Source organism: Notamacropus eugenii, chromosome 1, assembly GCF_028372415.1.
Source record: "Notamacropus eugenii isolate mMacEug1 chromosome 1, mMacEug1.pri_v2, whole genome shotgun sequence".
NCBI lineage: Eukaryota > Metazoa > Chordata > Mammalia > Diprotodontia > Macropodidae > Notamacropus > Notamacropus eugenii.
The window spans coordinates 504,829,005-504,844,871 of NC_092872.1; the positions used below are offsets into that span (position 1 = coordinate 504,829,005).

The 15,867-nt window shown below is 37.9% G+C and overlaps 1 protein-coding gene across 1 annotated transcript in view; it reads right to left on the reverse strand.

The window, feature by feature from the left end:
* LOC140519889 (cadherin-like protein 26) overlaps positions 1-5,865 on the reverse strand; it is a 38,212-nt gene extending 32,347 nt beyond the window's left edge. Inside the window, exons 1-4 of the mRNA XM_072633382.1 lie at positions 5,111-5,865; positions 4,508-4,674; positions 3,090-3,218; positions 1,649-1,834 (exon numbers count right to left, since the gene is read on the reverse strand). Coding sequence (XP_072489483.1) covers positions 1,649-1,834; positions 3,090-3,218; positions 4,508-4,674; positions 5,111-5,279 — 651 coding nt within the window. The 5' untranslated portion in view covers positions 5,280-5,865. The remainder of the gene's footprint in view (positions 1-1,648; positions 1,835-3,089; positions 3,219-4,507; positions 4,675-5,110) is intronic.
* Between the last annotated feature and the right edge of the window lie 10,002 nt (positions 5,866-15,867).

The window sequence follows — 15,867 nt, forward strand, 5'->3', positions numbered from 1 at the left end:
AGTAAATTATCTCATATAAAAGAGGCAAGAAAAAGATTTTACAGTGGAAGGAAAGAGCGGGAAGGTAAGAGGGAATGAGTGAGCCTTAGTCTCATCAGATTTGGCTTAGGGAGGGAATAATATACACACTCAATTGGGTATAGAATTCTATCTTACCCTATAGGAAAATAGGAGGGGAAAAGGAAGGGGGTGGGGATGATAGAAAGTAGAGCAGATTGGAGGAGGGGGTAATCAGAAGCAAACACTATTGAAGAGGGACAGGATCAAAGGAGATAAGAGAATAAATGGGGAGGATAGGATGGAGGAAAATATAGTCTTTTACAACATGACTATTGTGGAAGTGTTTTGCATGATTACACATGTATAACCTATATCAAATTGCTTGCCTCAGTGAGGGAGGGTGGGGAGAGAGGGAGGGAGGGAGAGAATTTGGAACTCAAAGTTTTAAAAACAAATGTTAAAAATTGTTTGTACATGCAACAGGGAAATAAGATATACAGGCAATGGGGCATAGAAATCTATCTGATCCTATACAAAAATAAAAGAGAAGGGGATCAGAGAAGGGGGTGGGGGTGATAGAAGGGAGGGCAGATTCAGGGAAGGGGTAATCAGAATGTACACTGTCTTGGGGTGGAGGGAGGAGAGAGATGGTGAGAAAATTTGGAACTCAAAAATCTTGTGAAAGTGTATGTTGAAAACTAAAAATAAATTAATAAAAAGATTACAACTTTAAAAAAAGGAAAAGGTTGCATATGAAACCATGACTCTCATTATATAGCTTATTTCAAAAGTATATACTCAATTCAATGTTCCAAAACTGGCTTACTTGTCTGCTGCCCTCTACACTTTCTTCTGTGATCTTCCGAACATTTTCTTTCATGCTTGATGGACACACCTTTTTTTTTTTTGGCTTCAGTGTCAATAGGCACCCCTCTCCCTACCAATTTGCTACCCTCCCCATCCCACCCCCAAAACACTTCCCTTATTATAAGTTATCATAGTCAAGCAAAAGAAATCCACATACTGGCCACGTCCAAAAATATAATCCTCATTCTGTACCTCTAGTGAATCACATCTCTGTCAAATGGTAGGAAATAGGCACTGGTTATCACTGAGGGACAGGGTAGCCAAGTGGATAGCATGCTAGACTGGAAAACAGACCAAGTTCTGAAGGCAACTCTGTTAGAAAAAATTTCCCCCCAAAGAGAGCAGAAATCTGCCTTCAGAACTTGGATCAATGCAAGAATCAACCATGAGGACTTATCATATTATCAGAGATTGTTCTGAAAGGGACCTTAGAAGTAATTGAGTTCAACTGCCTCATTTTATAGATGAACACACTGGTCCCTACAGAGTTTAATTGACTCACCCAAGGTCATACCTCTATAAAGTGTCTGAGGCAGAGACTGCACCTAGGTTTTACTGTTTCCCAGTCTAGCATGCAGATACTGAAGCCAAAAAAAAAAAAAAAAGTGTAACAAAGACCTGGAAACAAATGGGGGAATGGCTGAACAAACTTTGATTTGTCAATGTTATGGGATTTATTTCACCATAAGAGAGGATAATTATGAAGAATCCAGAGAAACTTGAGATGATCAGAGAATCTATTAGGATGCATCTGGATAGAACAGCTTGGCTCTGACTTTACCTTGATGACATTTAAAATTCCTTCATTGGTCTCAGGATCTGTCACAATATTGAAGTGTTCTTCTTCATTACCATGAAGTATTTTGTATTTTGCTCTCCAGGAAGGTGTGAATGGAGAATCATGATCTTGCACTAGGAGCCTTACTACATCCTGTTGTATCTGATCTTCAGAAATCTGTACTTTATACTGAAAAAAGCAATGCCATTGAGACCAAGAAAACTTTAATCGTTTTCTATTTTTTTATCCAGGTTAGCTAACTTAGGGCCTGGGCACATCTCTTTACTGAAATTTCTAAAGGAATTTGAAATCCTAATTATTTGGCAGAAAAATAACCAATGATAATAAGACATATTCTCTGCCTGCTATTTATACTGTAAAAGCAAAATAGTTTTTTAAAAAATTCTCTTGAACCTGCTATTTTCCTAACATTCCAAAATATTCCATTAATTTTTTTATTGATATGCTATAATGTTAGGACTATGCTATCCTATAAAAATGCTGATAATTTCCTAAAAGACTAAAGGAGAAGGACTCTAGAATAATGAAAAATATATTAGGAAGTTAGGAAATCTTGAGTTCAAATTCTGGTTCTAATACTTATGTAATATGCAATATAACATAATATAATACTTTGGAGAAGTCATGTGCCTCTTTAGGTATCAGTTTATCCATAAAATGGGAAAATATTCCTGGTACTACCTACCTTATAGGCTTTTGGGTACTATATAAATATCAATCATAATGACTACACAGATTCAGAAAACGATTTTATGTTACAAATAAGTCTTGAAATCAGTGGTTATTCAATAATCTTTGTAACATTTTGGGGCCTTTAAGCTAAAGCCCACAAAAGAGCAGAGTCCTGTTTTCTGAGTTTACTTGTCATGCAAAGATCATCACCAAGTCATGCAAAAATACAAAGAGTTCAAAATAGTAGCTTTCACTAGCATAATCAAGTTTGTTGTGAATTTGTTTTTGTTTTTTAATCATTTCACTTTGATTTGGAAAAAGAAAATGGAAAAGAAAATTGTTTTAAAAATACTTAACTATTTTGGGAAATACTTTCTTTTAATTCTACACCAAAAAATTGGAAATAGAGATTACAGATGCTTGCTATTCCTTTAATTCATCTAAAAGTAAATCATGCACACTCAAAATAATACACTCATGTTGTTCAAGAATAACGATTTCCAATCTTTTCTCACTTGTGACATGCTATTATTTTGGACATTATTTCCTGACATCCAAATCACACTTCTTTAGTAACCCCCTCCCCATAATATTATGATATTAAATTAAAACCAACTTGATTTTGCAAATTTCATGACACCTCCCACCTCATCAAGAAAACTGGAGACACCCTGGTATGACACAAACTGGAGACCAAATCTCATTTGGTCTTTATGATGATTAAAAAACAGAAGTTAGCTGTTGGACTTACATGTCCCTTAGTAAATGTAGGCATATGGTTGTTTCCATCTTCAATTGCTATGTTAACAGTAGCAGTGGATGACAATGATGGCTCTCCATGGTCATTTGCTCTAATCAGTAATTTGAAGAACCGGGTAGCCTATGCATGGAGGCGAATAGTTAGTTTCCCCAACATATGGCAAGAAAACAAATCAATTGACTTTGTTGCTTAACTTTCATTTCCATTTGTTTTGTAATGACCCCTCCAATGTTTCATGGTGGCATGGATGTGGGTTCTTGTAGGCAATGCTCTGGAAGATCCTATCAAACTGAGAAGTTATTGGGCCAAGTCCAGCAACAGACTCTGATACTAATGTCCCAGTACCAGCCAAGCCAGGATCAGAGAGGTTCAACAACTTTGGCTGGAAGGTAATGAAATTTATTGGGGGTCACTACAATTCATGCATAATGTTTACTTAACTAGAAAGGTTGTGATTTTCATGGGCTAGACAAGCCCATTCCAATGAAACTCTAGATCTTTTGAAATATTTTTGTAGGACTGTAGAATGCAGCAGGAGAAAAGATCTTAGAGATCACCTTTCTAGCGCTCTCATTTTAAAGATAAGGAAATTGAGACTCAGAAAAAAATAACTTTCTTAGAGTCATATAAATAATAAATAAGCGGAGCCAATATTAAAACCCAGATTCAATGATAACTTTTGTTTTTTCCTATATGTATGTGTACGTGTGTATATACATACATACATACTCACAGATATAATATATACTTGTTTTTAAATGTATGCATATATACGTATAATCATGCAGTGTATGTCTGTACCAAATCATTCAGTGTACGTCTGTACAGTACAGGTGTAAGTAGATTAAGAAAGACACCATTATAGTTATCTATGTTTGAATGTTAATTACCTACTAGATTGTCAACTCTTTCAGGGCAAGACACCTAACACAGTGCTCTGAACATATTGTGTTGTATGTGTTGGTCCTTTATTGCTAAAGAAGACCATGCCATCAGAGAAATAATGACATGACTTGCACTTGACTTTTTTTTGAGTGAGGGAGGGCTGTGCAGGTCACCAGCCTCACTTCTCCTCCAGAGCCATCTGAATCCAGTGACCAGATATTCATCAGGATGACTGGAGATGACCCAGGATAAGGCAATTGGGGTTAAGTGACTTGCACAAGGTCACACAGCTAGTGAGTGTCAAGTGTCTGAGGTGAGATTTAAACTCAGGTCCTCCTGACTCCTGCACTGGTGCTCTATCCACTGCACCACTTAGCTGCCCCTCTGAACACAGCATGTATTTACTCAACACAAGATGAATGGGAAAAAAAAAGATGCACCTACACACTTAGAAGTCATATATAATAATCACATGTGGGAGACAGAAATTCATGCTTTTAAAAAGAATAAAAAAAATTTAGTACCGCATAATCTAAGCATCCTGAGACATGGATTTCTCCACTGCTGTGATCTATATAAAACTCATTTCCTTTTATCAACGGCACTTGTGAAACAAGGGAATAGGAGACTTCAGAATTGGGAGTTTGCTCTTTGTCCAAATCGACTGCCACCACCTGAAAGACAGGATTATCTAGAAGGAAAGAAAAAAATCAGTTGTTACAACAGATTAAAGTTCCATAGTGTAGATTGGACTTATTTTAATTAGGCTGTTAGTGGTCCACCAGGAGTTCTAAATGCTAATGAATTATTTTCCAGGTAATCTTATTGTTAGTATAAAATTTAGCTTAAGGACCAGAAAGAATCAGAAGAAATATTAGGCCTGCAATATTAAGAAATGAACAAGAAAATATATACCTGAAACCATTCAGTTGCACATCCCTTCCCACTCTTCCTCTATCCTGTTTCACTATACAAAGTAAAGGTGCCTCCATAAAAGAAGTGAAGGAATACTAATCTGTTTTTACATATAATTGGGGAAAAACAAAATATTAAGAATATAAAAAATGATATTTCCACTGATTAAAAAATGGAATATGAATCTCACCCAACAGGTGAACAGGTCTCACCTAGATTGTGGTTTTCTTTGATAGTGATGTTAAATTCTTCCCCAGCAAACTGTGGTGCATTATCATTGATGTCAACAACTTTGATAACAAAAAATAAAGAGTTATCCACAGTTTCCAAAGTTGAACGGTCAGCAATTTCAAAGGATATCTGGAAAACAGTGGTTAACATTAATGCCAAGACCAATTATTCAGGGGGGACATTACTGTATTATCTTTTATGGTTTCTTACTTTTTTAAAAAAAGTTTTGTTATATCTCCTCTACTAGTATCTCAAATGAATCATCCTCATAAATACCCCATAGACTCGTGCACTTAGACCATATCCTGATAACAATTCAGTTGATGCAAAAAAGATCCCACTAAAGTTCAATTTCAATGTGCTTCTCCATGTTATGTAATTGATATGAGCCCACAAAGACTTAAATCATCAAGATACAATTTCTGACACTGTCTAGTGAAAGACAATGCTTTAAAAGGAGAGATTTGAGGCTCTCTCCTTCTGAGGAGTCATGGCCCATGACTATGGGCTTTGGTTCTTTGCCTTGGCAGTTTTTCTTCTATTTTAGGTGAAGGATGTTAGAGGTTCCAACTTTGTGAATTTCAAAATGTCAGAAGAATAAGCCACCTGAGATGCAGCAGGCAAATCTATGCTGAGCTTTGCAGGCAGCTGAGCATCATTGTCCCAAGAAGCAAGGAGAGATCTTGGGACCCAGCATAGCAGTAGTACTCAACTGACTGCAATGCCACATTTGAAAGTGAACTTGGTGGGAGCAATGCTTTGTAGAAATTGCATTAAATCTGAGCCAGAAGTGATAGAAGAGGGAGAGTGCCCTCAATTTATTGAGGAGGGGATATTTGTATTTCTGTTCTTATTATATCTCCATATTTTTAAGGTAAATATCCATCTTTAAATGCGAACTGATATTAATTGGTTTAATGGAACTATGGCACTAATCACTGATTCCTAACCATGGAGGAAAACATTTCCGTAACAGGATATCAATATGATAACAGTAGAGAAGAGATATCCCAACTCCTATAATCTTGAAAGGATGAGGTAATCAGCCTAGTGAGCCCAGAGAGTACTTGCTGTGTTTGAATAAATCAATTTATAAAATACTTTCTGTTTCACAATACTGTCTCTCCAAAGGAAGCTTTGCTGACAGAAGAACCTCACCTACAATTGAGCTACTCTTTGTAAATATTCTTCAGGGGAATTGGTGGGGAAAAAAATTAAGCCATAATTAAGCCAGGGTTGGTAAATTCTGGGATAAAATGAGGGAATAAGGGGTTGAGAAAGGGTCACAGAGGGTTGTGTTAACAAATCTCAGAGTAGAAAGAGAAAGCCACCTGAAGCCATGGATAAGTGTAGGAGCCACAAATATGGGATCAGAAAGAGTGGAGGAAACAGGATTTAGAGCTGAAAGAAACTTTGGACATCACCTAATCCAACCTTTTCTTTTTAAAATGAAGAAACTAAGAACCAGATAGGATAGGTCATATTATCATAACAATCTTCTAATTCAACTCCCCCATTTTTTTCATGAAGAAACTGAGGTTTAAGAAAGCTTAATAACTTGTTCCAGGTTACACAGGTAGAAAGTGTCAGAACTAAGATCTTAATCCATATTTTCTGACCAACATCTGTTGACTTTCCCACAATTACACAGCCAGTGGTGAAGCCCAGATCCAAACCCAGGCTCTCTGATTCCTAGTCCAATATTCTTTCCACAATAATACATTGCCTCTTTACAAATCAAATCTTGGTAGATATTCTAAGGACTAAAAGATATCTAGATTGTGGTCAATGCCCAATAATCCAGATATATTATAGAAGGTTAGAGCTAGAGAGGACTTTAGAGATCATCTAATCATGAATCTCGTTGTTGGAAGTTATTTTAGAAGCTATCTAGTCCAACCTGTACCTGACCAAGAATCTCCTTTACAACATTATCAACAAATGGCCATCCAACCTTTGCTTCACCAGAAGTGAAGGAGAATAAATTACCTCTCTTTTAATTTTTGGTTAGCTTTAATTGTTGAGAAGTTTGTCTTTACTAAAGTTTAACTCAGTCTCTCTTCAGCTCCCATCCATTTATATCTAATTTTGCCCTCTGGAACTGAGCAGAAGTATAATTCCTCTTCCACATGACCTCTCTTCAAATAACTGAAGTAATATATAATATCTTTCCTAAGTCTTTTTCTCTCTGGAGTAAACAATCGTGTATCTTTTATCTGATCCTCCTATAGCTGAATCATGGGATCTTCAATAGCCTTGGGGCCCTTCTTTGGATGCTTTTCAACTTTTCAATGACCTCCATGATATGGTTTCCAGAACCAAAAAATAATACACCTCATGTAGATTGGTTAGATTAGGCTTTTTATCCCAAAAGGATGAGGGGCAGGGAAGGAAACACAGAATCAGCTAGCATAATTAATAAATTCATGGGCATGATAGCTGACAACAGGAATTCAACCAACCCCTTTACTCATCCTAATCTGGTCTACTTGTAATTGGCATATTCTTAGACTCATGGAATCTTAAGGAGTCTCTTTCAGAGGTCATTTACTGTATTCCACACCTGAATTATACCCCCTGAATCATACTCAGCCAGCAGATGTTCAGCCTTTTTGCTTTAGAACTTTAGTCTATTTGAAGGGCTTATTCACCCTGGATTGGTGTATTTGCAACAGTTTTCAGTTCCCTTTTTGCCACTGAGTAAAGAACAGTTCTGGTCTTAATGACCTTAGGCTACTCAGTATCAGGCTGAGGTTTTGGGTAGAGGTTTGTCTCTAGGGTTGTCATCACTGTATAGTCATTTCTCATAACGAGCACAAATTTGAGACTGGAAGTACCTATGAAGCAGAAGCACATTTCCTTGTTTCCTTTTGTGTGAGAGCTCTACCAATGGTTTGTAGGATATTAATCAATGCTGTAATTTGAATGGAAGTGGCATGACTGTGGTTCTTTTTCCCTGATACACTGAATAAGACTAGAGAAACTATAAATATGACCTAACAGGGGAAGCTGCATAGCAGGAATATCACCTGCCTTGTTGTATACACTATATCACTTCATACAGTCAGAGATCAGATCAGGTTTTTTGGTCGCCATGTTGCACTGTTGACTCGTTGATTTTTTTCCAGCTTCTTCATTTTATGCAGAATGAAAGCAAGGTTCACGGAGCCAAATCATACCAAGGAACCAAGGGGATGTCTCTTAAAGAGGGTGATAGAAAATGATTGCTACTCAGTAGCAGTCTACTCTGTTCTTGACTTCAACAAACTTTCTGCTACACCACACTGACTGTGTCGAGTGACTCAATCTCAGGTTAAATACTAAAAAAAGATAAATATACTACACTTTTCACATAATCCTTTATCTTTTTATTTCCTATAACAATTTTTAGTTTTCCTGAAACCAGATTTCCTTTAAAATACAACCATCTTTTACACAATTCATGAATATTCCCCCAATAACACTGAATTTCTGCACCTATAACTATATTGTGTCCTTCCACTCAAAAAGAAGCATTGTGATTTTTCACAATGATTTTATTAGGATCCTGGGCCTACAGCATAGGCCCAGGGACAGAGACAATACTAATACCTGGATGAAGCTTCCAAGATTTGGGGAAACAAAAGGAAAGAGGAAAACCAGAAGAAGGAGAGAAGCCTAGAGATGCCTGGAAGGGCAAAATTTGGGTCAGAAACTGATGGAAAATGGGGCAGGGAATGGAATCCCAGATGAGAAAACTCATCGATGCAGTTAGGCACCTTCTTTGTGATTTATAGTCAGAGTTCTCCAAGGCAATAAGAGATTAAGTGACTTGCTCAGGGTCACACAGCCAGTATGTGTCAGAAGCAAGACTTGAAAACAGTTCTTGGCTCTGAGGCAGCTTTTTATCCACTGTGCTATGGTCCCTCTCATGATTTCATATTTTATTATTTTCCCTAAAAGGTGGGATAGCTATACTCTAAACCAGTAATTTCCCTCAGGATATATGCTGGGAAAATTTGTTGAATTTCTACCAGGGCCCTAAAAGTCAGAGCAGATGTAAAAACACTTATGTATATGTTCTACACTTGGAAAGATTTTTTCTGTGTGTGGATGTGTTCGCTATGGTTGAAAAATTTATTTCCTAAAAGATGGGTTTTGTCCCTGAATAGAAATAGGCATTATATGTCTCTGTCTGTCCTTACCTCTTAAATCTTTCAACAGTTTTCAAATTTGGCTGGCTCTTTCTTAGGGGAATGAAGGAATAGGATGATCCCACACTTTCATTCCATTACCCCTCAAAAGTTAACAAGGGTAGAATGTTTTCTCTACTCTTGTTACTCATCCATACCTTAGCAAGAACAATGGCGTGGGTTGTTTAAAAACTATCCCGACTGTACAAGAGTCTAAAGGGAAATGTTCAACTTTCCCCTGAGCCTCTCCCCAGTGAGCTATTTTTTTTTAATGTAGTACTTACTGTTGGTGCTACTGATCCAACTCTTATCATCTGAAAGCAAAGGGTCTTCTACTGCAATGTAGAAAGGGATCCAAGAGACTTATTGTTAAGTAGAAGCAAGGTGGAAAAGAGAAAAGAGGGCTGACTTTTTTTGACCCTTCCTACCTGTGTGACTTTGGGCAAGCCATAACCTCCCTGGGACTCAGTTTTCTCACCTGTAAAATGAACAATTTAGACTAAATGGTTTCTGAGGTCCCTTCTAGATTTAGGTATATGATCCTATAATTATAATAGTTGGTTTTAGATAGCACTTTGAGATTTGCAAAGCATTTTACACAGTTTCTCTCATTTAAGACTTAAAACAACTTTGAGAAGTAAGATACTAAAGACATTCTTATCTCCATTCTACTGATGAGGAAACTGAGGCTTGGGACGTGTACATGACCAGCCCATGGTCACAAAACTCAAATATCACAGACACAATTTGCCATCTCAGTTAGATTAAATGAAAACAAAATCTTTGAAAAGTTTTTATTGGACATATTCTCTATGCAAGGTATTGTCATGCTAGCTCTTACCTGAACTTGACATTCTATTTTCCACTCTTGTCATTTTCAATGTCCTGACTCCAACCAGATCAAGTAAAATATATACTATAACACATTGCCCCTAACCCAACCTCCTTATTTTACATCAGAGGGAACTAAGGCTCAGACAGGTGAGTTGCATTGCACAAAAGTAGGTAAAGGGAAGAGCCAGGTCTAAAACCAGGGTCTTGTGATACCTAGGCCAGAATTTTTCTATTGCAGGGCACTGCTCCCCTTGACTATACCATGCATCCTAATCTCCTTAACTCTACTATAACTTCACTGAGAACCAGGTCTGTGTTATATTCTGTATTTTATACAGATCCGTGTATCCCCTTTGTATCCACACAATTTAATTCAAGAAACATTTATTAAGCACCTCCTATGTCTGAGTTTACAAAGACAAAAACAAACCAATCCCTGATCTTAAGGAATTGATGTTACATGACAGAGAAAGAGCATGTACACTGATGATTTAGATATGAGATAATTTTATATTAGATACAGGACAATCTGAGGAGGAAGAAAGCAGTAACAACCAGACAAATCAAGGAATTTATGGGTAACTAAGCTGATGCTTGAAAGATGAATGTTATCCTAAGAAGTAGAGATGAAAAGTCCTCCACTCTGTACATGGAGGACTAGGGAAAATTGCAGAATAGAAAATGGAATGTCAGCCCTCATGCTGCAAATATCCCTCTACTTCTTATTGTTATCTGGGAGTCAGCTTCATGACTACTTAAAGTTTCTACATGTTTTATCAGGTGTTTTTTTTTCTGGAAAGGATCATAGGATGAAAGATTTAGAGCTATAAAGGACCTCAGATGTGGAGTTCAACTCCTTCATTTTGAAGATGTTTTCAGGGTCTCACAGTTAGTAAGTGTCTAAGAATAAAATGGGGGGATATAGTGCCTTTACAGAAATGGATTCTTGTCTTTATAAGGATTTTAGGAGAATTTTTGCAATAGAGCCAGATCCCACCAATGCATGAAAAAGATATTTCCCAGTTTAGAAAACTTCACTAACTCTTTAGGGACATGGAGGTAAAACATGGGAAATTATTATTTTGGAATAGCAAATTGCATAGTTCTGAAAAAGTTAATGAAGTGGACAATTTACTTGTAAAACAAAGGAGAATCACAGCTTAGGCCCTGTAAAAACCTGAAAGGTAAGGTGCTTTTCCACAGAGATGCAAAATAAAAACCAGCGTAATCCTGGTTTGTTGAGTTTGCAAAAGGCAAACTCTCTTCCAGATCTCAAGTTACATGAATGGAGTTTGCAGATATTTCAATAGTGACTCATTTGCTAACACAACAGAAAGCCAACAGGCAAATAAACACATTCACATTTTGCAAAGGTAAACTTAGAAACCTTCAGACTTCCTGGTCAACTTGGGACACTTGTCACTATAACTAGGATACATAGAGCCTCATATGAAATTTTAAAAAGAAAATGAGGAATAGACTAACAAATCATTGAAAAAAAAAGATCACACATAACTATTATGGAAGTGCTTTGCAGTGTTACACATGTATGACCTATATGGAATTGCTTATTTTCTCAGTGAGGGTAGGTGAGGAGGGAGGGAGAGAATATGGAATTTAAAGCTTTAAGAATGAATGTTAAAAATGGTTCTAGCATGCAAGTGGAAACTAAGCTATGCAGGCAATGGAGTACAGAAACCTATTTTGCCCTACAGGAAAATAGAGGGGAAGGGTTTTGGAAGAAGGGTGGGTAATAGAGGGGAGGACAGACTAAAAGGAAGAGAAGGATGGGGTGCATGCTGTCTTGGGGTGGGGAGAGGGGAGAGATGGGAAGAAAATTTTGAATTCAAAATCTTGTGGAAGTGAATGATGAGAACTGAAAAATAAATAAATTATATATCAAAAAAGAAAAAAAAGATCACACAGCAGCCCTTCAAATATGAAGCTAGGAATTATTCAAGAATTCCTTAATCCCCTTATCCAACCATAATCTACGGGCTTTCCAACTCTTCCTCTGCCTTCCTTACCTAATCCAACTCTTCCATTGTACTGTGGCCTCCAATCCTCTGACCTCTCAATTCTCTTCTAGGTCATTTCCTTGGCACTAGTCATTCTCTCTTATTTTCTGCATCATGACTCCTTGGAGAATCAATTCAACTCTACACTGTCCCCTTTTCTCGAATCCCTAATCACCCTTATTTCTGCTGATGTCACCCTGCCAAATCTCAACCTTGGATCACTCCCACTATCTGCTGCTTTTGCTCATACACATACTGCTGAACAAAGGTATACATCTATCATGACGAGGTCTACTACAAATTTGTTACACAAACTCACCAGATCCTCATTGCTATTAGCCAATCTATATTTGCCTGCCTCATCAACTCACTATCCCAGAGCTCTTCTAAATCTTTTCATGCCTCCTCAACCTTTCCATAGCTCTCCCCCTCCCACCTTCTCAGCTGAAAATCTTGCTTCATATTTTAAAGAAAAAAAATTGAGACCAATTGTTACAAATTCCCTTTTCTTCCCTCTTCTTCATCTCATAATACCTATATGTCTTCTGTCACTATCTCTTCCTTTACCCTTAGTTCACATGTTGTATAAGCAGTTATAAATCCATGTAAGTTTATTGTCTTCCAGACTACATCTCCATTTTTTCCCAAAGGTGTACCTTAAAGGACTTTATCAAATACTTTGTTAAAATTTAGGCAAACTATATCTAAGGCATTTTCCAATCCATGAGCTTAGTAATAACTGTCAAAAAAGTGAATAAGGTTCGTCTGGACTGATCTATTTTTGATGGCCCATACAGGCTGTGATTACTGCTTTTTTGCTAAATGTTCATTAGCCATCTACATAATATTGTAGAATTTTTTTCCTCAGAAATCAAATTCATTGGCCTATGATTTAAAAAGTGCATTCTTTTCCCCCTTTTTAAGGGATGACAGTTGCTCTTCCCTAGTCCTATACAACATTTCTTTTTTTCTTTTTCTTTATGTTCCAAACATAGCAGTAGTTCAACAATCACATCTATCAGTTCTTTGACTACTCAAGTTCATGAAGGTTCCTGCACTCTGAAACTGGGAAGCCCCTGCCTAAGGGCTCATCTGGACCCTCCTAGTTTGAGAGTGATTATCAATAGTAACTGTTGCTGTTTCCCACACAGTCTGATATGATTCTTTTTCTTGGCCTCATTAAAGGGGCCATGCCTTGGCTACTTCTTATACAGGCCTATTCAATGAATGAGTGTTGTCTCACTATAAGTGAGTACCTACAAAGACCTTGGCCTAAAGGGCCCAAGGTTTCCCAGTGAATCCTGGGTCATTTCCAGTCATCCTGATGAATATCTGGTCACTGGATTCAGATGGCTCTGGAGAAGAAGTGAGGCTGGTGACCTGCACAGCCCTCCTTCACTCAAAACAAAGTGCAAGTCATGTCATCATTTCTCTGATGATGGCATGGTCTTCTTTGGCAATGAAGGATGAACATATGATAAGCTGGACTTACTCCTCACCAAGACTAATTCCTCAAGCAATCCCATTATATCCCATCTCCTCCTCCCAGATTACTCTTCTGTCATCCCGATAATATCACTTATTTTCATTCTTTCTTTGATTACCAACAGCACCCCAACTGCTTGCAAATACACTGATATCTCTTTTGTAATGGTAATTTAAATGGGAAGAGCTTTCCCATTCATTAATAGGCCCATGTGACTTGCCTGGGTCACTCGGAAGTCTGAATCACATGGAGACTGTGGTGGGAGGAGTTTCCTGAACAGGTGGAGCAAGAAGAGGTGGAGCTAAAGCAGAATTAAGAGGAAATTTGGTCAAATCACATCTGCATCCTAAGAAGGATGCAGGCAAGCAGGTAGCTGGCTAGCATGAGTGAGAGAGCTTGTTTGTGATTTTGTTTAAGGGAGCCTGCTTGTGATTTGTTTAAGGAAGCTAGTTTATGGGAAGTCCAGCGGGGAAGGCTTGGGGCTGGTGTTGTCCTCTGCATTGTTATTGTGTAAAGATTTTTGTTACTATGATGAATTTGGTTTTCTGGTATATGAATAAATGTTTTGGTTCTGTCTTCCATGTGGAGAGTCTGTTGTATTTCATGATTCAGAATTGTACTGGGATATTCATGGCCACCACTGTAGGCACTGTGAATATTGCATTGGCACTACATCCTCATAAATTCTTAAGTAATTCTTCCATCCCTGATATCACCCTATATCTCTTTTACTGTTTATAACTAAATTGGAAAGGTGATTTACAATAAGTGCTTCCACTTTCTCTCGTATCATTCTCTTCTTAACCTCTTACAATTCAATTTCTGACCTTATCATCCCACTGAAACTGCTCTCTCTGAAGTTACCAATGATCTCTTAATTGTCAAACCCAATGACATTGAGAAATCATTATTCTCCTTGAGCTTTCTGTAGCCTTTGACACTATTGATCCACCACTCCTTTCCCTAGGTTTTCAGGATATCACTCTCTCCTGGTTCTTCTCTTACCTATCTGAGCACTCCTTTCAAGTATCCATTGCTGGATGCTCATCCAGATCACATCTGCTAATCATGTGTCCCACAGGGTTCTGTCCTGAGCCCTTTTACGTTCTTCCTCTATACTACTTTACCTGGTGATCTCATCAGTTCTCATGGACTTAATTATTATCACTATGCAGAGGATTCTCAAATCTACCTATCCTGCTTCAATCTCTCTGCCGAATTCTAATCTTACAATCTTACAATATTTATTGACTTGCAGACATCTCAAACTGGACATTTGATGGACATCTTAAACTTGATATATCCAAACCACCAGAACTCAATATCCTTCCCTCTAAACCTGCCCTGCCTCCTACCTCCCATATTATTAAAGAGGGCAATACCACTTTCCCAGCCCTCAGGCTCCCATTCTCTGTGTCATCTCAACTCCTCACTATTTCTCACTGCCCCCCACACCCACACCCTCTCCCATCCAATCTGTAAGCAAGGCTTGTTAATTTCACTTTTACAACATCTTTCCAATACACCCTTCTCACCTTTGGCACCGCCAGCACTCTAGGGCAAGCCCTCATCATCTCACACCTTGCCTTCTGCAAGAGCCTGCTGCAGGGTCTTCCTGCCTCAAATCTCTCCCCACTATTTTCCATCCAACTACTAAAATGATTTTCCTAAAGCACAGATCTGACCACATTACATCCTACCCCCAATAAACTCCAGTAGTTTCATATCACCTGTAGGATCAAATACAAAATCCTCTGTTTGGCATTCAAAGTCCTTTATAACCTAGACCCATCCTACCTTTCCAGTCTTCTCATATCTTACTCTGGACCACACACTCTGATCCAATGACACTGGCCAACTGGTTGTCTCATGAACCAGACACTCTATCTATCTGCTCTTGGCATATCTCTGGCTGCTCCCCATGCCTGGAATGCTCTCCTTCCTCTGCTCCAACTACTAACCTCCCTGGCTTCTGTTAAGGCTCAACTAAAATTCCACTTTCACAAAAAGCCTTTTCTAACCCTTCTTAAATCTAGTGCCTTCCCTCTCTCATTTACTTCCTATTTATTCTGTGTATAGCTTTTTTGTACAGATTTGTTTGCAAATTGTCTCCTCTATTAGTTTATAAGCTCTTTAAGGGCCAGGACTATCTTTTGATTCTTTTTTGTTTCCTCAGTGCTTAGATCAGTGCCTGACACGTAGTAGGTGTTTAATTAGTGTTTACTGAC